This window comes from Dendrobates tinctorius, unplaced genomic scaffold, assembly GCF_039654945.1.
Source record: "Dendrobates tinctorius isolate UK_male_01 unplaced genomic scaffold, ASM3965494v1 ptg000104l, whole genome shotgun sequence".
In the NCBI taxonomy this organism is placed as follows: Eukaryota; Metazoa; Chordata; class Amphibia; order Anura; family Dendrobatidae; genus Dendrobates; species Dendrobates tinctorius.
In genome coordinates, this window is record NW_027361772.1 from 15434602 (window position 1) to 15459076 (window position 24475).

At 49.3% G+C, this 24475-nt stretch overlaps 1 protein-coding gene across 1 annotated transcript in view; it reads right to left on the bottom strand.

Annotated features, from left to right (window-relative positions):
* Positions 1 to 24475, bottom strand: part of LOC141100441 (uncharacterized) — a 50768-nt gene that overhangs the window by 10764 nt on the left and 15529 nt on the right. Inside the window, exon 3 of the mRNA XM_073588951.1 lies at positions 1953 to 2285. Coding sequence (XP_073445052.1) covers positions 1953 to 2285 — 333 coding nt within the window. The remainder of the gene's footprint in view (positions 1 to 1952; positions 2286 to 24475) is intronic.

A 24475-nucleotide genomic window follows, 5' to 3' on the forward strand; every position in this document is an offset into this window, starting at 1 on the left:
GATATACCTCCACATCTGTGGACCAAGACTGTCCTACAAAATTCATTTAGACCACAGACTGGGCCACAAAATCAATTCAGACCCAAGACCAGGCCTCTAAAAATCAGTTAAGTCACTGGCTCATCCCACACCCTCCAAAAAAAAGCAAGAAAAAAAACAAAGAGCGGACCCCAGACTGGGCACAGAAAATTTATTCAGACCGCCGGCCAAGTACCATAATCAGTACTCAGATTCCCAACTGGGCCCCTAATAATCAAACAACGATTTACCATAAATGTGTAAGATGTGGATTCCATCTCTGGGTCACACACCTTTCTTCAGAATGGGAATACCCTTCATCCCATATTTTGACTAGTACTGCAGATGCACTGAGAGGACAGGTGGCCACACCTGTGTGGCTCTGTCCAGTCCTAGACATTGCAGAGCAAGGGCCACCTCTCCTTTCAATGTGGCATTATACAAAATGGGGGATCAGTGGGTCTCACTGTTCTGGAGATGTGTGGGTCCTAGAGGTGGAACCCACATCTATTAGATATTTTGGTCACATTCTGTGTCTATTGTGGCACCCCCAGGAGTATGGTCGCCACAGTGGCATTACCTTCCTCCAAGGGAGTGTGATGTCATGCTTGGAAGCAATGAAGGGTCTCTATATCAGTTAAACACAACACACACAACACAGTTCCCACTCCAGGCCAGCAGAGGGAGCTCTGAACCAAAACTGGGGGAAGAGCTACTCCCTGGAGGCCAGGAAGGGGATATTGGGAGTTCGTGTGAGGAGGGCAACGTGTGTGGACGTGGAGGAGGGGAGCTGGAAGATTGAGCAGAGTTGAGAGCTCACTTCTAGCTACAGTGCATGATCTGGAGCCCGGTCTCCAAGGTTGTATGGATACTGATATTCCTGCAGCAGAAACCGGAGGAATAGGAAGATGTAAATGCTCTGTTCCCACATAAGACTCGGAGGCACAACAGCAACGGGTGAGCCAGAAGAAGGCTACAGCTGTCTGCCATACGAGGGAGTTCTAAAAGAGAACAAGCAAGTGGAACTTCAGTGTAACACAGTACTGCAAGTACCTCAGATAAGTGCTAGAAAGGAGACTACACAACCCATCTGCATAGAGAGATTCCCAAGTTGCTTCCAGGCCGGCCAGCCTCTGTTCCATCTGTAATCTGGACCCTGGACTGCACTTACAAAGCAAAGGTAAAAGAAACTGCACTCTGTTGTGTCCTTGCCTTCTTCCTGCAACCTCTTCAGCACTGCTACATCTCTGTGCCTAACACTGCACCCCCTTCCTCAACACTTATTCTCACTGCCCTGGGACTACAGCTCCACCTGTGGGGAGCTATTACATCTTGCTGCCATATACCATCTGTCCCAGAGGATCTGTCTGCAGCGTCGACTTAAGCCCTTCATTGCCGATCACCACAGGTGGTGTCACGTATCAAACACATAAACTTTAATCAGCCACGCTTAACCCCTTTTACATGGGCGCCCAGGGCCACGGACCAGTCACCGATACTGTGACACATCCCTCTGAGATACCGGCCCGGTACCGAGTACCCCACTGCCCTGGCGGGCGACCCACTATGCCATGTATATGCGTTATAAGGCAACCTATAGATCGGTAATGGGCACTTAATGGAGCATGAGCGACCATTTTTCCATTAAGGCTCCAGCCGTGTTGGAGACTTTGGAACCCCTGTTCTCATGATCATTGGAGTTCCCAGCAGTCAGGCCCCCAGCTATTACACATCATCTATTCTGTAGATAAGCAATATTTTGCTTGTTGAAGACAGAATACAAGGGACTCTTATTTAGGAGTCCGCTGTATTCATGAGCCACATGTTCAGCTTTGGAGAGCAAAAGCAGTTTCCCTATACTAACCACAGAGAAGAGACTTGTCATAGACACTTGTCAAGAGACTTGTCATAGTGATCTGTTGATTCTCACTTACCCAGAACCCGAACTTCCACCCCCTGCAAGGATTCCTTTTTCCCATTTCCGTTAGTATGTTCCAGTCTATAACATCCTTCATCGTTCTTGGTCACATTGTGCAGGGTGATGGATCCCGTGGTGTAATTGATGCTTATCCTGCCCTCAAACCTGTCTGGTATCTGGGATGTGGAATTACAGGGGATGAGGATTGCAGCATTATCTACCGGTGTATAGATCTTAAATCTGCTGTTGTGTTCACAGGGTCCAAAATCAAATGTCACATCTGCGGACACTGCTCTGTACTTGCTTTTTTGGCTTCTGAATAAATAGATGCAGGTAAAAAGGAGAAGCACTGCAAAATACAAAACATATATTATATATATTAACAAATGCAGAAAAATCAGCAAATATAATATGCGTACTCCCAGAGTTTATAACAAAATTACTGAACTATTACTAGCACGGAGCCTATCCCTACAGAACAATAAATCACTGGACTCCTAACATTCAGGCTGGGGCTATGCGTCAATTTCGGCTGGGGCCAAAGACCAATGGGTGTTGCTGCTACTTCACAGTATAATACAAGTAAATGGGGTCGCACTGCGAGCTCGACAGACCAGCCTTAAAATTATCAGACAAGGTTGGACTTATTGCGATTTGCTCATCACATTCACAATATTATTGGGACCACCAAGTCATTTTTAGTCATGCGACAGCTGTATTGGTATCATTAAAAATTGCACAGGAGAATCACAAAGTAGACTGTCCCCATGGGCGGGCTGGGGATAGAGGGGTACATGCTCCCCAGGGTGGGCCACAGTCAGTTGTATATGGCCGCCAGGCTGTCTGCTGCATTAGAGCATGTGAACACGTGCTGGACTGGGGATGACCACAGCACAGTATTGCAGACACTCCCGTGCAGAACGGTGTGTGTGGCCACGTCTGATGAAATAACGTCACAGCCCTAATATACCCAGGAGAGGCTCCTGTATTGTCGGCAGCTGCTATAAAAATCATTCCTGCAGTATAGATTTTACTTTAGTTATAATCAATATGTGCTTAAAGCGCAGACTCTCAGCTTTATTTATTCACATCGTAATTGACCTAAGAATTTAGGGATTACGGCTCCTAAGGCCTCCTTCTCACAATCCTGTTTCCAGTACGTCTGGAATTCTCTTTATTCACGGATACCACACGTATCCATTATAACCTATGGTGCTATGGACATGTCTGAGATTTTACATGGATAGTGTGCCCTTGCAACACACAAGAAGATATAAATCACACATATCATACAATAGCAGTGACGTGCTTCAGTTGAATCAATATATATGCCACCAGCAAGAAGCAACAGCTAAACGTGCGTCGGGGTGAGGGGAGACAGTGTGCAGTTTTGCATATGGCCTGTTAGCTATGGTGACTATGGTGCCCTTTATATTGAATCCTCGGTTTTATTAAATTGGTTTAATATTTACTAAGGTTGAAGGGAGACTTTAAGTCCATCTAGTTCAACCCATATCCTGTCCTAACTTGCCCTAACATGTTGATCCAGAGGAAGGCAAAAAAAAACCCATGTGGCAAACAGTAAGCTTCACATTGGGGAAAAAAAATTCCTTCCCGACTCCACATACGGCATACTCAAGAATCGCAGATGCGCCGAACTCTAGATGCGCCGAACTCTAGATGCGCCGAACTCTAGATGCGCCGAACTCCAGATGCGCCGAACTCCAGATGCGCCAAACTCGTTTCGCTGCCGAACTCCAGATGCGCCGAACTCCAGATGCGCCGAACTCGTTTCGCTGCCGAACTCCAGATGCGCCGAACTCGTTTCGCTACCGTACTCCAGATGAACCGAACTCCAGATGCGTCGAACTCGTTTTGCTACAGTACTCCAGATGCGCCGAACTCCAGATACGCCGAACTCGTTTCGCTACCGAACTCTAGATGCGCCGAACTCCAGATGCGCCGAACTCGTTTCGCTACCGAACTCCAGATGCGCCGATCTCCAGATGCGCCAAACTCGTTTTGCTGCCGAACTCCAGATGCGCCGAACTCCAGATGCGCCGAACTCGTTTCGCTACCGAACTTCAGATGCCCCGATCTCCAGAAGCGCCGAACTCGTTTCGCTACCGAACTCCAGATGCGCCAAACTCCAGATGCGCCGAACTCGTTTCGCTACCGAACTCCAGATGCGCCGAACTCCAGATGCGCCGAACTCGTTTCGCTACCGAACTCCAGTTGCGCCGAACTCCAGATGTGCCGAACTCGTTTCGCTACCGAACTCCAGATGCGCCGAACTCCAGATGCACCGAACTCGTTTCGCTACCGAACTCCAGATGCGCCAAGCTCGTTTCGCTACCGAACTCCAGATGCGCCGAACTCCAGATGCGCTGAATTCGTTTTGCTACCGAACTCCAGATGCGCTGAACTCCAGATACGCCGAACTCGTTTCGCTACCGAACTCCATATGCGCCGAACTCCATATGCGCCGAACTCGTTTCGCTACCGAACTCCAGATGCGCCGAACTCGAGATGCGCCGAACTCGTTTCGCTACCGAACTCCAGATGCGCCGAACTCGTTTCGCTACCGAATTCCAGATGCGCTGAACTTGTTTCGCTACCGAACTCCAGATGCGCCGAACTCCAGATGCGCCGAACTCGTTTCGCTACCGAACTCCAGATGCGCCGAACTCCAGATGCGCCAAACTCGTTTCGCTACCGAACTCCAGATGCGCCGAACTCGTTTCGCTACCGAACTCAAAAAATAACTTTCGAAAAATGATCCTCTACCTTATTAGAATTACAGCTATACAGTTTAATGCTACATACCTGTGGATACCAGCTGCATTCTGTAGTCTGCTCCACTCCACTCCTCTCCGTAAATGTAAAGATCACTGTCCTCAGTGCATAATTGCAGCTGGTTTTATTCTCAAAATGTGCCCTCCCACTGCCGGTGTCATTGCCTTCCTGTCTTCAGAAAGCAAGAGAATTTCTACTCTAGTTCCACCTCTTAGAATGAAGAAAATTTCTTCATTCTATTTCAACTTGATGCGCCGAACTCGCTTTGCCGCCGAACTCCAGATGCGCCGAACTCCAGAAGCGCCAAACTCCAGATGCGCCGAACTCCAGATGCGCCGAACTCGCTTCGCCGCCGAACTCCAGATGCGCCGAACTCCAGATGCGCCGAACTCCAGATGCGCCGAAGTCGTTTCGCTACTGAACTCCAGATGTGCCGAACTCCAGATGCGCCGAACTGCAGATGCGCCGAACTCGTTTTGCTGCCGAACTCCAGATTCACCGAACTCGCTTCGCTGCCGAACTCCAGATGCGCCGAACTCCAGATGCGCCGAACTCATTTTGCTGCCGAACTCCAGATATGCCGAACTCGCTTCGCCGCCAAACTCCAGATGCGCCGAACTCCAGATGCGCCGAACTCCAGATGCGCCGAACTCCAGATGCGCCGAACTCATTTCGCTGCCGAACTCCAGATGCCCCGAACTCCAGATGCGCCGAACTCCAGATGCACAGAACTCGTTTCGCTGCCGAACTCCAGATGCGCCGAACTCGCTTTGCCGCCGAACTCCAGATGCGCCGAACTCGTTTCGCTGCCGAACTCCAGATGCGCCGAACTCCAGATGTGCCGAACTCGTTTCGCTGCCGAACTCCAGATGCGCCGAACTCCAGATGCGCCGAACTCCAGATGCGTCGAACTCCCGATGCGCCGAACTTGTTTCGCTGCCGAACTCCAGATGCGCCGAACTCCAGATGCGCCGAACTCATTTAGCTACCGAACTCCAGATGCGCCGAACTCCAGATGCGCCGAACTTGTTTCGCTGCCAAACTCCAGATGCGCCGAACTCGCTTCGCCGCCGAACTCCAGATGCGCCAATCTCAAGATGCGCCGAAGTCCAGATGCGCCGAACTCCAGATGCGCTGAACTCGTTTCGCTGCCGAACTCCAGATGCGCCGAACTCCAGATGCGCCGAACTCCAGATGCACCGAACTCGTTTCGCTGCCGAACTCCAGATGTGCCGAACTCCAGATGCGCCGAACTCGTTTCGCTGCCGAACTCCAGATGCGCCGAACTCCAGATGCGCCGAACTCCAGATGCGCCGAACTCGTTTCGCTGCCGAACTCCAGATGCGCCGAACTCGTTTCGCTGCCGAACTCCAGATGCGCCGAACTCCAGATGCGCCGAACTCCAGATGCGCCGAACTCGTTTCGCTACCGAACTCAAAAAATAACTTTAGAAATATGATCCTCTACCTTATTAGAATTACAGCTATACAGTTTAATGCTACATACCTGTGGATACCAGCTGCATTCTGTAGTCTACTCCACTCCACTCCTCTCCGTAAATGTAAAGATCACTGTCCTCAGTGCATAATTGCAGCCGGTTTTATTCTCAAAATGTTCCCTCCCACTGCCGGTGTCATTGCCTTCCTGTCTTCAGAAAGCAAGAGAATTTCTACTCTAGTTCCACCTCTTAGAAGAAGAAAATTTCTTCATTCTTTTTCAACCCTTTAACAAGCCTTCCCACATGACATGGAGTAAGAACCCAAACCAGACCCTCTATTTGTCACAAGTTTTCATTAGTGCAAAACAATATGTCAGACCTGGCTAGGTGAGAGGTCTCTGACATGATCTATAAGTTACCCTGTGGATAGGTGACAACAATCCATAGAAATGTTCAGTGCTTCATCGATTGTCCTGTGCGTCCTACAGTGGGTATGGAAAGTTTAATTAAACACAGCTGGACTCTAATGAAGGAGTAGAACCATCTCAATGAGGATCACAAAGAAATGGACAGCATGTGACTTAAATATGAGTGCCTGAGCAAAGGGTCTGAATACTTATGACCATGTGATATTTCAGTTTTTCTTTTTTAATTAATAAATTTGCAAAAATTTCTACATTTCTGTTTTTTCCAGTCAGGATGCAGAGTGTACATTAGGCCTCTTTCACACATCCGGTTTGTGCCGTCAGGCACAATCCGGCATGTGTGTAAAAAAACGGATCCGGTTTTTTTTACCGCCGGATGCGTTTTTTTGTCATTGAGAAGCACATGCGCCGGATCGCGCCGCATGTGCTTCCGTTTGTTCCGGTTTTTACCGGATCCGGCTGAATTCCTCTGTCCGGCGGCCGGACAGGACGGGTGCTGCAGCGTTTTTTTGTCCGGCGAAAAATGCCGGACATGGCCGAATGCGGCCCTCCCGGCTCTGCGGGACAATGTTACGCTATGGCACATTCCGGCCGCCGGATCAGGCTTCTACCTGATCCGGCCACCGCATGCACGATTTTACCCTGTGCGCATGCCCGGATATCTCTCTCTCTCTTTCATACCCCGTTCTCTCTCTCTCTCTTTCATACCCCGTTCTCTCTCTCTCTCTTTCATACCCCGTTCTCTCTCTCTCTCTTTCATACCCCGTTCTCTCTCTCTCTCTTTCATACCCCGTTCTCTCTCTCTCTTTCATACCCCGTTCTCTCTTTTTCATACCCTGTTCACTGGCTCGTGGATCCTTTTCTTCCCCCGCGACTCCGCAACATAGCTGTGTCAGGCGCCGTAAGATGCGCCGCATATACTTCCGGTCCCTCCATTCACGGCTGGATCCGGCACTCCATGTTTTTGCCGCACGGAGCCGGAATGCCACCGACGGACGTGTGAAAGTAGCCTTAATGAGAAAAAAAGGAACTTTGCTTCATTGCAGCCATTTGGTAAATTCAAAGAGTGAAAAATGTAAAGGGGTCTGAATACTTTTCGTACCCACTGTAACTGTGGCAACTTGCCATAAACTTTAGTTCTAATTCTACGCCTTCTATCATTCTGTGTTTACAGCTCCTATGCAGACTGTCATAATTAACACTCTTGTGCATGCGCGCTGATGATATACAGAAATTTCCACTTCTGTCTATCAGACAAGAATGACCGTATATTGCATATGTGCGAAAATGCAGAATTCGCGTTGTGGTTGTGTGTAGCTGGATTTGGGGCAAAGCATATCCAAAAGGTGAAACGCGCATCGGTTACTAATCTAAAGCCGATTACCTATTATATATGTAGACACTCCTATGGTTTCTCTATTTTCCCCTGATGAAGCTGCTGCCAGCAGCGATACGCATGGGGCTCATATTCATGACATTATAACTGTGCTCTTTTGATGCCTTTTTTAATTCTCTCCCAGCTCTTTGGGCATCACATTATTGGTTTTGTATGCTCTCTTTGCTATTCTCAGTTTATCATTTTGGAAATATAGTTCATCTCTTTATGAGTAGTTAATATACCTTCATATTTACCAATACCGCATGTATAGTGTCAATATATTTACTATATTTCTGTACTTTATTATTGAGGCTTTCGTTATTGTTTATTGGTTTATTACTTCATATTCCATTATACTCATAGTATCTATACCAAGGCTCAGACTTTATGGTATATATTCTCTTTACTAGATATTATATATTCTACATTTTTACTAACTGGAACTGATCTATAAGTCTACATCAGACTCTCGTTTTTGAGAATATTAATATATGTTACTAGCTACTAGCCACTGTTAATGGTCTTCGGGAGCGCAGGCAATTTCAGCAAAAGCAAGCTGGTCAAATGTAAATGTACTTCATGAGATGATGAACACAGACAGGAATTTATATATGTAGATTGGTAATACAATAAGTTGTTTTGATAAGTAGAGGCCAAAAGATGTTTTCCTGCTGAGGTGCCACCTGCAGGTCATTGTGTCTTTCTGCAGGTTTATGAAAATGAATGTTTTAACTGTATTTAGTGATAAAATTGTGAATGTGTGGTTTGTTTGGCTGTTTTCTTGCTGAAGGGAGCAAGTTTACCATTCAAATGGTGTATCGTGTGTGTGTGTGGGGGGGAAGTAAATCAACGAAAAAGCAGTGCATGTTTATACAAATGTGTTTGCACACTTCACTGCAGGTGTCAAATATGCAATCCTCCAATGTGCCTGAAATAGGCTGGGCAAGCAGTTGAGCAAGCTGGAAAGACCCCAAGGCAAATGTTTGGATTTGTTTGTGATGTCTGTAAGCAGCTTTGTGGTAGTGTGTTTTGGAGTACTGTTGTGCCACCTGCAGGTCATTTTTCCTTACTGCAGGTTTATGAAAATTAATGTTTAAACTGTATTTTGCGATCAAATTGTGGATGTGTGGTTTGCTTGGCTATTTTCTTGCTGAAGGGGGCAAGTTTACCTTTCAAATGGTGTATCATTTGTGTGTGTGTGTGTGTGTGTGTGTGTGGGTGCAGTATGAATGGGGATACAAAGGAATCGCCGAAAAGCAGTGTTTAGAAATGATAGAATAGATTCCAGTTATCTTTTTAATGGTTTCCCACCACTTGTCTATATTCTACTATCTAATATATAAAGCTCAAAGTGTGTATGTATGTATGTATGTCCGGGATAGGCATCCGCACCGTCGCAGCTACAGCCACAAAATTTGGCACAGTCACACATCTGGACCCCGAGAGCGTCCTAAGCTGTGTTGTGACGCGAAATTTTAACCCCGCACATTCCAATTCACCAAACAATTTTGCCCTTATCTACATACTGGGGAAAAAAGTGTGTGCGTGTCAAGCCCCGCCCCTCATTAGGTTGTCATAATGCCCCTATTTGCATAATGGGGAAACAGTGTGTGCGCCGAACTCATTTCGCTGCCGAACTCCAGATGCGCCGAACTCCAGATGCGCCGAACTCATTTAGCTACCGAACTCCAGATGCGCCGAACTCCAGATGCGCCGAACTTGTTTCGCTGCCAAACTCCAGATGCGCCGAACTCGCTTTGCCGCCGAACTCCAGACGCGCCGAACTCCAGAAGCGCCAAACTCCAGATGCGCCGAACTCCAGATGCGCCGAACTCGCTTCGCCGCCGAACTCCAGATGCGCCGAACTCCAGATGCGCCGAACTCCAGATGCGCCGAAGTCGTTTTGCTGCCGAACTTCAGAAGCGCCGAACTCCAGATGCGCCAAACTCCAGATGCGCCGAACTCCAGATGCGCCAAACTCGTTTCGCTGCCGAACTCCAGATGCGCTGAACTCCAGATGCGCCGAACTTGCTTCGCCGCCGAACTCCAGATGCGCCGAACTCCAGATGCGCCAAATTCGTTTCGCTGCCGAACTCCCGATGCGCCGAACTCCAGATGCGCCGAACTCCAGATGCGCCGAACTCGTTTTGCTGCCGAACTCCAGATTCACCGAACTCGCTTCGCTGCCGAACTCCAGATGTGCCGAACTCCAGATGCGCCGAACTCCAGATGCGCCGAACTCCAGATGCGCTGAACTCGTTTCGCTGCCGAACTCCAGATACGCCGAACTCGCTTCGCCGCCGAACTCCAGATGCGCCGAACTCCAGATGCACCAAACTCCAGATGCGCCGAACTCATTTCGCTGCCGAACTCCAGATGCCCCGAACTCCAGATGCGCCGAACTCCAGATGCACCGTATTCGTTTCGCTGCCGAACTCCAGATGCGCCGAACTCGCATTGCCGCCGAACTCCAGATGCGCCGAACTCCAGAAGCGCCAAACTCCAGATGCGCCGAACTCCAGATGCGCCGAACTCGCTTCGCCGCCGAACTCCAGATGCGCCGAACTCCAGATGCGCCGAACTCCAGATGCGCCGAAGTCGTTTCGCTGCCGAACTCCAGATGTGCCGAACTCCAGATGCGCCGAACTGCAGATGCGCCAAACTCGTTTCGCTGCCGAACTCCAGATGCGCCAAACTCCAGATGCGCCGAACTCCAGATGCGCCGAACTGCAGATGCGCCGAACTCATTTACCTACCGAACTCTAGATGCGCCGAACTCCAGATGCACCAAACTCGTTTCAATGCCGAACTCCAGATGCGCCGAACTCGTTTCGCTACCGAACTCCAGTTGCGCCGAACTCCAGATGTGCCGAACTCGTTTCGCTACCGAACTCCAGATGCGCCGAACTCCAGATGCACCGAACTCGTTTCGCTACCGAACTCCAGATGCGCCAAGCTCGTTTCGCTACCGAACTCCAGATGCGCCGAACTCCAGATGCGCTGAATTCGTTTTGCTACCGAACTCCAGATGCGCTGAACTCCAGATACGCCGAACTCGTTTCGCTACCGAACTCCATATGCGCCGAACTTCATATGCGCCGAACTCGTTTCGCTGCCGAACTCCAGATGCGCCGAACTCGAGATGCGCCGAACTCGTTTCGCTACCGAACTCCAGATGCGCCGAACTCGTTTCGCTACCGAATTCCAGATGCGCTGAACTTGTTTCGCTACCGAACTCCAGATGCGCCGAACTCCAGATGCGCCGAACTCGTTTCGCTACCGAACTCCAGATGCGCCGAACTCCAGATGCGCCAAACTCGTTTCGCTACCGAACTCCAGATGCGCCGAACTCGTTTCGCTACCGAACTCAAAAAATAACTTTCGAAAAATGATCATCTACCTTATTAGAATTACAGCTATACAGTTTAATGCTACATACCTGTGGATACCAGCTGCATTCTGTAGTCTGCTCCACTCCACTCCTCTCCGTAAATGTAAAGATCACTGTCCTCAGTGCATAATTGCAGCTGGTTTTATTCTCAAAATGTGCCCTCCCACTGCCGGTGTCATTGCCTTCCTGTCTTCAGAAAGCAAGAGAATTTCTACTCTAGTTCCACCTCTTAGAATGAAGAAAATTTCTTCATTCTATTTCAACTTGATGCGCCGAACTCGCTTTGCCGCCGAACTCCAGATGCGCCGAACTCCAGAAGCGCCAAACTCCAGATGCGCCGAACTCCAGATGCGCCGAACTCGCTTCGCCGCCGAACTCCAGATGCGCCGAACTCCAGATGCGCCGAACTCGTTTCGCTACCGAACTCAAAAAATAACTTTAGAAATATGATCCTCTACCTTATTAGAATTACAGCTATACAGTTTAATGCTACATACCTGTGGATACCAGCTGCATTCTGTAGTCTACTCCACTCCTCTCCGTAAATGTAAAGATCACTGTCCTCAGTGCATAATTGCAGCCGGTTTTATTCTCAAAATGTGCCCTCCCACTGCCGGTGTCATTGCCTTCCTGTCTTCAGAAAGCAAGAGAATTTCTACTCTAGTTCCACCTCTTAGAAGAAGAAAATTTCTTCATTCTTTTTCAACCCTTTAACAAGCCTTCCCACATGACATGGAGTAAGAACCCAAACCAGACCCTCTATTTGTCACAAGTTTTCATTAGTGCAAAACAATATGTCAGACCTGGCTAGGTGAGAGGTCTCTGACATGATCTATAAGTTACCCTGTGGATAGGTGACAACAATCCATAGAAATGTTCAGTGCTTCATCGATTGTCCTGTGCGTCCTACAGTGGGTATGGAAAGTTTAATTAAACACAGCTGGACTCTAATGAAGGAGTAGAACCATCTCAATGAGGATCACAAAGAAATGGACAGCATGTGACTTAAATATGAGTGCCTGAGCAAAGGGTCTGAATACTTATGACCATGTGATATTTCAGTTTTTCTTTTTTAATTAATAAATTTGCAAAAATTTCTACATTTCTGTTTTTTCCAGTCAGGATGCAGAGTGTACATTAGGCCTCTTTCACACATCCGGTTTGTGCCGTCAGGCACAATCCGGCATGTGTGTAAAAAAACGGATCCGGTTTTTTTTACCGCCGGATGCGTTTTTTTGTCATTGAGAAGCACATGCGCCGGATCGCGCCGCATGTGCTTCCGTTTGTTCCGGTTTTTACCGGATCCGGCTGAATTCCTCTGTCCGGCGGCCGGACAGGACGGGTGCTGCAGCGTTTTTTTGTCCGGCGAAAAATGCCGGACATGGCCGAATGCGGCCCTCCCGGCTCTGCGGGACAATGTTACGCTATGGCACATTCCGGCCGCCGGATCAGGCTTCTACCTGATCCGGCCACCGCATGCACGATTTTACCCTGTGCGCATGCCCGGATATCTCTCTCTCTCTTTCATACCCCGTTCTCTCTCTCTCTCTTTCATACCCCGTTCTCTCTCTCTCTCTTTCATACCCCGTTCTCTCTCTCTCTCTTTCATACCCCGTTCTCTCTCTCTCTCTTTCATACCCCGTTCTCTCTCTCTCTCTTTCATACCCCGTTCTCTCTCTCTCTTTCATACCCCGTTCTCTCTCTCTCTCTTTCATACCCCGTTCTCTCTCTCTCTCTTTCATACCCCGTTCTCTCTCTCTCTCTTTCATACCCCGTTCTCTCTCTCTCTTTCATACCCCGTTCTCTCTTTTTCATACCCTGTTCACTGGCTCGTGGATCCTTTTCTTCCCCCGCGACTCCGCAACATAGCTGTGTCAGGCGCCGTAAGATGCGCCGCATATACTTCCGGTCCCTCCATTCACGGCTGGATCCGGCACTCCATGTTTTTGCCGCACGGAGCCGGAATGCCACCGACGGACGTGTGAAAGTAGCCTTAATGAGAAAAAAAGGAACTTTGCTTCATTGCAGCCATTTGGTAAATTCAAAGAGTGAAAAATGTAAAGGGGTCTGAATACTTTTCGTACCCACTGTAACTGTGGCAACTTGCCATAAACTTTAGTTCTAATTCTACGCCTTCTATCATTCTGTGTTTACAGCTCCTATGCAGACTGTCATAATTAACACTCTTGTGCATGCGCGCTGATGATATACAGAAATTTCCACTTCTGTCTATCAGACAAGAATGACCGTATATTGCATATGTGCGAAAATGCAGAATTCGCGTTGTGGTTGTGTGCAGCTGGATTTGGGGCAAAGCATATCCAAAAGGTGAAACGCGCATCGGTTACTAATCTAAAGCCGATTACCTATTATATATGTAGACACTCCTATGGTTTCTCTATTTTCCCCTGATGAAGCTGCTGCCAGCAGCGATACGCATGGGGCTCATATTCATGACATTATAACTGTGCTCTTTTGATGCCTTTTTTAATTCTCTCCCAGCTCTTTGGGCATCACATTATTGGTTTTGTATGCTCTCTTTGCTATTCTCAGTTTATCATTTTGGAAATATAGTTCATCTCTTTATGAGTAGTTAATATACCTTCATATTTACCAATACCGCATGTATAGTGTCAATATATTTACTATATTTCTGTACTTTATTATTGAGGCTTTCGTTATTGTTTATTGGTTTATTACTTCATATTCCATTATACTCATAGTATCTATACCAAGGCTCAGACTTTATGGTATATATTCTCTTTACTAGATATTATATATTCTACATTTTTACTAACTGGAACTGATCTATAAGTCTACATCAGACTCTCGTTTTTGAGAATATTAATATATGTTACTAGCTACTAGCCACTGTTAATGGTCTTCGGGAGCGCAGGCAATTTCAGCAAAAGCAAGCTGGTCAAATGTAAATGTACTTCATGAGATGATGAACACAGACAGGAATTTATATATGTAGATTGGTAATACAATAAGTTGTTTTGATAAGTAGAGGCCAAAAGATGTTTTCCTGCTGAGGTGCCACCTGCAGGTCATTGTGTCTTTCTGCAGGTTTATGAAAATGAATGTTTTAACTGTATTTAGTGATAAAATTGTGAATGTGTGGTTTGTTTGGCTGTTTTCTTGCTGAAGGGAGCAAGTTTACCATTCAAATGGTGTATCGTGTGTGTGTGTGGGGGGGAAGTAAATCAACGAAAAAGCAGTGCATGTTTATACAAATGTGTTTGCACACTTCACTGCAGGTGTCAAATATGCAATCCTCCAATGTGCCTGAAATAGGCTGGGCAAGCAGTTGAGCAAGCTGGAAAGACCCCAAGGCAAATGTTTGGATTTGTTTGTGATGTCTGTAAGCAGCTTTGTGGTAGTGTGTTTTGGAGTACTGTTGTGCCACCTGCAGGTCATTTTTCCTTACTGCAGGTTTATGAAAATTAATGTTTAAACTGTATTTTGCGATCAAATTGTGGATGTGTGGTTTGCTTGGCTATTTTCTTGCTGAAGGGGGCAAGTTTACCTTTCAAATGGTGTATCATTTGTGTGTGTGTGTGTGTGTGTGTGTGGGTGCAGTATGAATGGGGATACAAAGGAATCGCCGAAAAGCAGTGTTTAGAAATGATAGAATAGATTCCAGTTATCTTTTTAATGGTTTCCCACCACTTGTCTATATTCTACTATCTAATATATAAAGCTCAAAGTGTGTATGTATGTATGTATGTCCGGGATAGGCATCCGCACCGTCGCAGCTACAGCCACAAAATTTGGCACAGTCACACATCTGGACCCCGAGAGCGTCCTAAGCTGTGTTGTGACGCGAAATTTTAACCCCGCACATTCCAATTCACCAAACAATTTTGCCCTTATCTACATACTGGGGAAAAAAGTGTGTGCGTGTCAAGCCCCGCCCCTCATTAGGTTGTCATAATGCCCCTATTTGCATAATGGGGAAACAGTGTGTGCGCCGAACTCATTTCGCTGCCGAACTCCAGATGCGCCGAACTCCAGATGCGCCGAACTCATTTAGCTACCGAACTCCAGATGCGCCGAACTCCAGATGCGCCGAACTTGTTTCGCTGCCAAACTCCAGATGCGCCGAACTCGCTTTGCCGCCGAACTCCAGACGCGCCGAACTCCAGAAGCGCCAAACTCCAGATGCGCCGAACTCCAGATGCGCCGAACTCGCTTCGCCGCCGAACTCCAGATGCGCCGAACTCCAGATGCGCCGAACTCCAGATGCGCTGAAGTCGTTTTGCTGCCGAACTTCAGAAGCGCCGAACTCCAGATGCGCCAAACTCCAGATGCGCCGAACTCCAGATGCGCCAAACTCGTTTCGCTGCCGAACTCCAGATGCGCTGAACTCCAGATGCGCCGAACTTGCTTCGCCGCCGAACTCCAGATGCGCCGAACTCCAGATGCGCCAAATTCGTTTCGCTGCCGAACTCCCGATGCGCCGAACTCCAGATGCGCCGAACTCCAGATGCGCCGAACTCGTTTTGCTGCCGAACTCCAGATTCACCGAACTCGCTTCGCTGCCGAACTCCAGATGTGCCGAACTCCAGATGCGCCGAACTCCAGATGCGCCGAACTCCAGATGCGCTGAACTCGTTTCGCTGCCGAACTCCAGATACGCCGAACTCGCTTCGCCGCCGAACTCCAGATGCGCCGAACTCCAGATGCGCCAAACTCCAGATGCGCCGAACTCATTTCGCTGCCGAACTCCAGATGCCCCGAACTCCAGATGCGCCGAACTCCAGATGCACCGTATTCGTTTCGCTGCCGAACTCCAGATGCGCCGAACTCGCATTGCCGCCGAACTCCAGATGCGCCGAACTCCAGAAGCGCCAAACTCCAGATGCGCCGAACTCCAGATGCGCCGTATTCGTTTCGCTGCCGAACTCCAGATGCGCCGAACTCGCATTGCCGCCGAACTCCAGATGCGCCGAACTCCAGAAGCGCCAAACTCCAGATGCGCCGAACTCCAGATGCGCCGAACTGCAGATGCGCCGAACTCATTTAGCTACCGAACTCTAGATGCGCCGAACTCCAGATGCGCCAAACTCGTTTCAATGCCGAACTCCAGATGCGCCGAACTCGTTTCGCTACCGAACTCCAGTTGCGCCGAACTCCAGATGTGCCGAACTCGTTTCGCTACCGAACTCCAGATGCGCCGAACTCCAGATGCACCGAACTCGTTTCGCTACCGAACTCCAGATGCGCCAAGCTCGTTTCGCTACCGAACTCCAGATGCGCCGAACTCCAGATGCGCTGAATTCGTTTTGCTACCGAACTCCAGATGCGCTGAACTCCAGATACGCCGAACTCGTTTCGCTACCGAACTCCATATGCGCCGAACTCCATATGCGCCGAACTCATTTCGCTACCGAACTCCAGATGCGCCGAACTCGAGATGCGCCGAACTCGTTTCGCTACCGAACTCCAGATGCGCCGAACTCGTTTCGCTACCGAATTCCAGATGCGCTGAACTTGTTTCGCTACCGAACTCCAGATGCGCCGAACTCCAGATGCGCCGAACTCGTTTCGCTACCGAACTCCAGATGCGCCGAACTCCAGATGCGCCAAACTCGTTTCGCTACCGAACTCCAGATGCGCCGAACTCGTTTCGCTACCGAACTCAAAAAATAACTTTCGAAAAATGATCCTCTACCTTATTAGAATTACAGCTATACAGTTTAATGCTACATACCTGTGGATACCAGCTGCATTCTGTAGTCTGCTCCACTCCACTCCTCTCCGTAAATGTAAAGATCACTGTCCTCAGTGCATAATTGCAGCTGGTTTTATTCTCAAAATGTGCCCTCCCACTGCCGGTGTCATTGCCTTCCTGTCTTCAGAAAGCAAGAGAATTTCTACTCTAGTTCCACCTCTTAGAATGAAGAAAATTTCTTCATTCTATTTCAACTTGATGCGCCGAACTCGCTTTGCCGCCGAACTCCAGATGCGCCGAACTCCAGAAGCGCCAAACTCCAGATGCGCCGAACTCCAGATGCGCCGAACTCGCTTCGCCGCCGAACTCCAGATGCGCCGAACTCCAGATGCGCCGAACTCCAGATGCGCCGAAGTCGTTTCGCTGCTGAACTCCAGATGTGCCGAACTCCAGATGCGCCGAACTGCAGATGCGCCGAACTCGTTTTGCTGCCGAACTCCAGATTCACCGAACTCGCTTCGCTGCCGAACTCCAGATGCGCCGAACTCCAGATGCGCCGAACTCATTTTGCTGCCGAACTCCAGATATGCCGAACTCGCTTCGCCGCCAAACTCCAGATGCGCCGAACTCCAGATGCGCCGAACTCCAGATGCGCCGAACTCCAGATGCGCCGAACTCATTTCGCTGCCGAACTCCAGATGCCCCGAACTCCAGATGCGCCGAACTCCAGATGCACAGAACTCGTTTCGCTGCCGAACTCCAGATGCGCCGAACTCGCTTTGCCGCCGAACTCCAGATGCGCCGAACTCGTTTCGCTGCCGAACTCCAGATGCGCCGAACTCCAGATGCGCCGAACTCCAGATGTGCCGAACTCGTTTCGCTGCCGAACTCCAGATGCGCCGAACTCCAGATGCGCCGAACTCCAGATGCGTCGAACTCCAGATGCGCCGAACTTGTTTCGCTGCCGAACTCCAGATGCGCCGAACTCCAGATGCGCCGAACTCATTTAGCTACCGAACTCCAGATGCGCCGAACTCCAGATGCGCCGAACTTGTTTCGCTGCCAAACTCCAGATGCGCCGAACTCGCTTCGCCGCCGAACTCCAGATGCGCCAATCTCAAGATGCGCCGAAGTCCAGATGCGCCGAACTCCAGATGCGCTGAACTCGTTTCGCTGCCGAACTCCAGATGCGCCGAACTCCAGATGCGCCGAACTCCAGATGCACCGAACTCGTTTCGCTGCCGAACTCCAGATGTGCCGAACTCGTTTCGCTGCCGAACTCCAGATGCGCCGAACTCCAGATGCGCCGAACTCCAGATGCGCCGAACTCCAGATGCGCCGAACTCGTTTCGCTGCCGAACTCCAGATGCGCCGAACTCGTTTCGCTGCCGAACTCCAGATGCGCCGAACTCCAGATGCGCCGAACTCCAGATGCGCCGAACTCCAGATGCGCCGAACTCGTTTCGCTACCGAACTCAAAAAATAACTTTAGAAATATGATCCTCTACCTTATTAGAATTACAGCTATACAGTTTAATGCTACATACCTGTGGATACCAGCTGCATTCTGTAGTCTACTCCACTCCACTCCTCTCCGTAAATGTAAAGATCACTGTCCTCAGTGCATAATTGCAGCCGGTTTTATTCTCAAAATGTTCCCTCCCACTGCCGGTGTCATTGCCTTCCTGTCTTCAGAAAGCAAGAGAATTTCTACTCTAGTTCCACCTCTTAGAAGAAGAAAATTTCTTCATTCTTTTTCAACCCTTTAACAAGCCTTCCCACATGACATGGAGTAAGAACCCAAACCAGACCCTCTATTTGTCACAAGTTTTCATTAGTGCAAAACAATATGTCAGACCTGGCTAGGTGAGAGGTCTCTGACATGATCTATAAGTTACCCTGTGGATAGGTGACAACAATCCATAGAAATGTTCAGTGCTTCATCGATTGTCCTGTGCGTCCTACAGTGGGTATGGAAAGTTTAATTAAACACAGCTGGACTCTAATGAAGGAGTAGAACCATCTCAATGAGGATCACAAAGAAATGGACAGCATGTGACTTAAATATGAGTGCCTGAGCAAAGGGTCTGAATACTTATGACCATGTGATATTTCAGTTTTTCTTTTTTAATTAATAAATTTGCAAAAATTTCTACATTTCTGTTTTTTCCAGTCAGGATGCAGAGTGTACATTAGGCCTCTTTCACACATCCGGTTTGTGCCGTCAGGCACAATCCGGCATGTGTGTAAAAAAACGGATCCGGTTTTTTTTACCGCCGGATGCGTTTTTTTGTCATTGAGAAGCACATGCGCCGGATCGCGCCGCATGTGCTTCCGTTTGTTCCGGTTTTTACCGGATCCGGCTGAATTCCTCTGTCCGGCGGCCGGACAGGACGGGTGCTGCAGCGTTTTTTTGTCCGGCGAAAAATGCCGGACATGGCCGAATGCGGCCCTCCCGGCTCTGCGGGACAATGTTACGCTATGGCACATTCCGGCCGCCGGATCAGGCTTCTACCTGATCCGGCCACCGCATGCACGATTTTACCCTGTGCGCATGCCCGGATATCTCTCTCTCTCTTTCATACCCCGTTCTCTCTCTCTCTTTCATACCCCGTTCTCTCTCTCTCTCTTTCATACCCCGTTCTCTCTCTCTCTCTTTCATACCCCGTTCTCTCTCTCTCTCTTTCATACCCCGTTCTCTCTCTCTCTCTTTCATACCCCGTTCTCTCTCTCTCTTTCATACCCCGTTCTCTCTTTTTCATACCCTGTTCACTGGCTCGTGGATCCTTTTCTTCCCCCGCGACTCCGCAACATAGCTGTGTCAGGCGCCGTAAGATGCGCCGCATATACTTCCGGTCCCTCCATTCACGGCTGGATCCGGCACTCCATGTTTTTGCCGCACGGAGCCGGAATGCCACCGACGGACGTGTGAAAGTAGCCTTAATGAGAAAAAAAGGAACTTTGCTTCATTGCAGCCATTTGGTAAATTCAAAGAGTGAAAAATGTAAAGGGGTCTGAATACTTTTCGTACCCACTGTAACTGTGGCAACTTGCCATAAACTTTAGTTCTAATTCTACGCCTTCTATCATTCTGTGTTTACAGCTCCTATGCAGACTGTCATAATTAACACTCTTGTGCATGCGCGCTGATGATATACAGAAATTTCCACTTCTGTCTATCAGACAAGAATGACCGTATATTGCATATGTGCGAAAATGCAGAATTCGCGTTGTGGTTGTGTGTAGCTGGATTTGGGGCAAAGCATATCCAAAAGGTGAAACGCGCATCGGTTACTAATCTAAAGCCGATTACCTATTATATATGTAGACACTCCTATGGTTTCTCTATTTTCCCCTGATGAAGCTGCTGCCAGCAGCGATACGCATGGGGCTCATATTCATGACATTATAACTGTGCTCTTTTGATGCCTTTTTTAATTCTCTCCCAGCTCTTTGGGCATCACATTATTGGTTTTGTATGCTCTCTTTGCTATTCTCAGTTTATCATTTTGGAAATATAGTTCATCTCTTTATGAGTAGTTAATATACCTTCATATTTACCAATACCGCATGTATAGTGTCAATATATTTACTATATTTCTGTACTTTATTATTGAGGCTTTCGTTATTGTTTATTGGTTTATTACTTCATATTCCATTATACTCATAGTATCTATACCAAGGCTCAGACTTTATGGTATATATTCTCTTTACTAGATATTATATATTCTACATTTTTACTAACTGGAACTGATCTATAAGTCTACATCAGACTCTCGTTTTTGAGAATATTAATATATGTTACTAGCTACTAGCCACTGTTAATGGTCTTCGGGAGCGCAGGCAATTTCAGCAAAAGCAAGCTGGTCAAATGTAAATGTACTTCATGAGATGATGAACACAGACAGGAATTTATATATGTAGATTGGTAATACAATAAGTTGTTTTGATAAGTAGAGGCCAAAAGATGTTTTCCTGCTGAGGTGCCACCTGCAGGTCATTGTGTCTTTCTGCAGGTTTATGAAAATGAATGTTTTAACTGTATTTAGTGATAAAATTGTGAATGTGTGGTTTGTTTGGCTGTTTTCTTGCTGAAGGGAGCAAGTTTACCATTCAAATGGTGTATCGTGTGTGTGTGTGGGGGGGAAGTAAATCAACGAAAAAGCAGTGCATGTTTATACAAATGTGTTTGCACACTTCACTGCAGGTGTCAAATATGCAATCCTCCAATGTGCCTGAAATAGGCTGGGCAAGCAGTTGAGCAAGCTGGAAAGACCCCAAGGCAAATGTTTGGATTTGTTTGTGATGTCTGTAAGCAGCTTTGTGGTAGTGTGTTTTGGAGTACTGTTGTGCCACCAGCAGGTCATTTTTCCTTACTGCAGGTTTATGAAAATTAATGTTTAAACTGTATTTTGCGATCAAATTGTGGATGTGTGGTTTGCTTGGCTATTTTCTTGCTGAAGGGGGCAAGTTTACCTTTCAAATGGTGTATCATTTGTGTGTGTGTGTGTGTGTGTGTGTGTGTGTGGGTGCAGTATGAATGGGGATACAAAGGAATCGCCGAAAAGCAGTGTTTAGAAATGATAGAATAGATTCCAGTTATCTTTTTAATGGTTTCCCACCACTTGTCTATATTCTACTATCTAATATATAAAGCTCAAAGTGTGTATGTATGTATGTATGTCCGGGATAGGCATCCGCACCGTCGCAGCTACAGCCACAAAATTTGGCACAGTCACACATCTGGACCCCGAGAGCGTCCTAAGCTGTGTTGTGACGCGAAATTTTGACCCCGCACATTCCAATTCACCAAACAATTTTGCCCTTATCTACATACTGGGGAAAAAAGTGTGTGCGTGTCAAGCCCCGCCCCTCATTAGGTTGTCATAATGCCCCTATTTGCATAATGGGGAAACAGTGTGTGCGCCGAACTCATTTCGCTGCCGAACTCCAGATGCGCCGAACTCCAGATGCGCCGAACTCATTTAGCTACCGAACTCCAGATGCGCCGAACTCCAGATGCGCCGAACTTGTTTCGCTGCCAAACTCCAGATGCGCCGAACTCGCTTTGCCGCCGAACTCCAGACGCGCCGAACTCCAGAAGCGCCAAACTCCAGATGCGCCGAACTCCAGATGCGCCGAACTCGCTTCGCCGCCGAACTCCAGATGCGCCGAACTCCAGATGCGCCGAACTCCAGATGCGCCGAAGTCGTTTTGCTGCCGAACTTCAGAAGCGCCGAACTCCAGATGCGCCAAACTCCAGATGCGCCGAACTCCAGATGCGCCAAACTCGTTTCGCTGCCGAACTCCAGATGCGCTGAACTCCAGATGCGCCGAACTTGCTTCGCCGCCGAACTCCAGATGCGCCGAACTCCAGATGCGCCAAATTCGTTTCGCTGCCGAACTCCCGATGCGCCGAACTCCAGATGCGCCGAACTCCAGATGCGCCGAACTCGTTTTGCTGCCGAACTCCAGATTCACCGAACTCGCTTCGCTGCCGAACTCCAGATGTGCCGAACTCCAGATGCGCCGAACTCCAGATGCGCCGAACTCCAGATGCGCTGAACTCGTTTCGCTGCCGAACTCCAGATACGCCGAACTCGCTTCGCCGCCGAACTCCAGATGCGCCGAACTCCAGATGCGCCGAACTCCAGATGCGCCAAACTCCAGATGCGCCGAACTCATTTCGCTGCCGAACTCCAGATGCCCCGAACTCCAGATGCGCCGAACTCCAGATGCACCGTATTCGTTTCGCTGCCGAACTCCAGATGCGCCGAACTCGCATTGCCGCCGAACTCCAGATGCGCCGAACTCCAGAAGCGCCAAACTCCAGATGCGCTGAACTCCAGATGCGCCGAACTTGCTTCGCCGCCGAACTCCAGATGCGCCGAACTCCAGATGCGCCAAATTCGTTTCGCTGCCGAACTCCCGATGCGCCGAACTCCAGATGCGCCGAACTCCAGATGCGCCGAACTCGTTTTGCTGCCGAACTCCAGATTCACCGAACTCGCTTCGCTGCCGAACTCCAGATGTGCCGAACTCCAGATGCGCCGAACTCCAGATGCGCCGAACTCCAGATGCGCTGAACTCGTTTCGCTGCCGAACTCCAGATACGCCGAACTCGCTTCGCCGCCGAACTCCAGATGCGCCGAACTCCAGATGCGCCGAACTCCAGATGCGCCAAACTCCAGATGCGCCGAACTCATTTCGCTGCCGAACTCCAGATGCCCCGAACTCCAGATGCGCCGAACTCCAGATGCACCGTATTCGTTTCGCTGCCGAACTCCAGATGCGCCGAACTCGCATTGCCGCCGAACTCCAGATGCGCCGAACTCCAGAAGCGCCAAACTCCAGATGCGCCGAACTCCAGATGCGCCGAACTCGCTTCGCCGCCGAACTCCAGATGCGCCGAACTCCAGATGCACCGAACTCCAGATGCGCCGAAGTCGTTTCGCTGCCGAACTCCAGATGTGCCGAACTCCAGATGCGCCGAACTGCAGATGCGCCAAACTCGTTTCGCTGCCGAACTCCAGATGCGCCAAACTCCAGATGCGCCGAACTCCAGATGCGCCGAACTGCAGATGCGCCGAACTCATTTAGCTACCGAACTCTAGATGCGCCGAACTCCAGATGCGCCAAACTCGTTTCAATGCCGAACTCCAGATGCGCCGAACTCCTGATGCGCAGAATTAGTTTCGCTGCCGAACTCCAGATGCGCTGAACTTGCTTCGCCGCCGAACTCCAGATGCGCCGAACTCCAGATGCGCCGAACTCCAGATGCGCCGAACTCGTTTCGCTGCCGAACTCGTTTCGCTGCCGAACTCCCGATGCGCCGAACTCCAGATGCGCCGAACTCGCTTTGCTGCCGAACTCCAGATGCGCCGAACTCTCTTCGCCGCCGAACTCCAGATGCGCCAAACTCCAGATGCGCTGAACTCCAGATGCGCCGAACTCGTTTCGCTGCCGAACTCCAGATGCGCCGAACTCCAGATACGCCGAACTCCAGATGCGCCGAACTCCAGATGCGCCGAACTTGTTTCGCTGCCGAACTCCAGATGCGCCGAACTCGCTTCGCCGCCGAACTCCAGATGCGCCGAACTCCAGATGCGCCAAACTCATTTCGCTGCCGAACTCCAGATGCCCCGAACTCCACATGCGCCAAACTCCACATGCGCCAAACTCCAGATGCGCCGAACTCCAGATGCGCCGAACTCATTTCGCTGCCGAACTCCAGATGCCCCGAACACCAGATGCGCCGAACTCCAGATGCGCCAAACTCGTTTCGCTGCCGAACTCCAGATGCGCCGAAGTCGCTTTGCCGCCGAACTCCAGATGCGCCGAACTCCAGAAGCGCCAAACTCCAGATGCGCCGAACTCCAGATGCGCCGAACTCGCTTCGCCGCTGAACTCCAGATGCGCCGAATTCCAGATGCG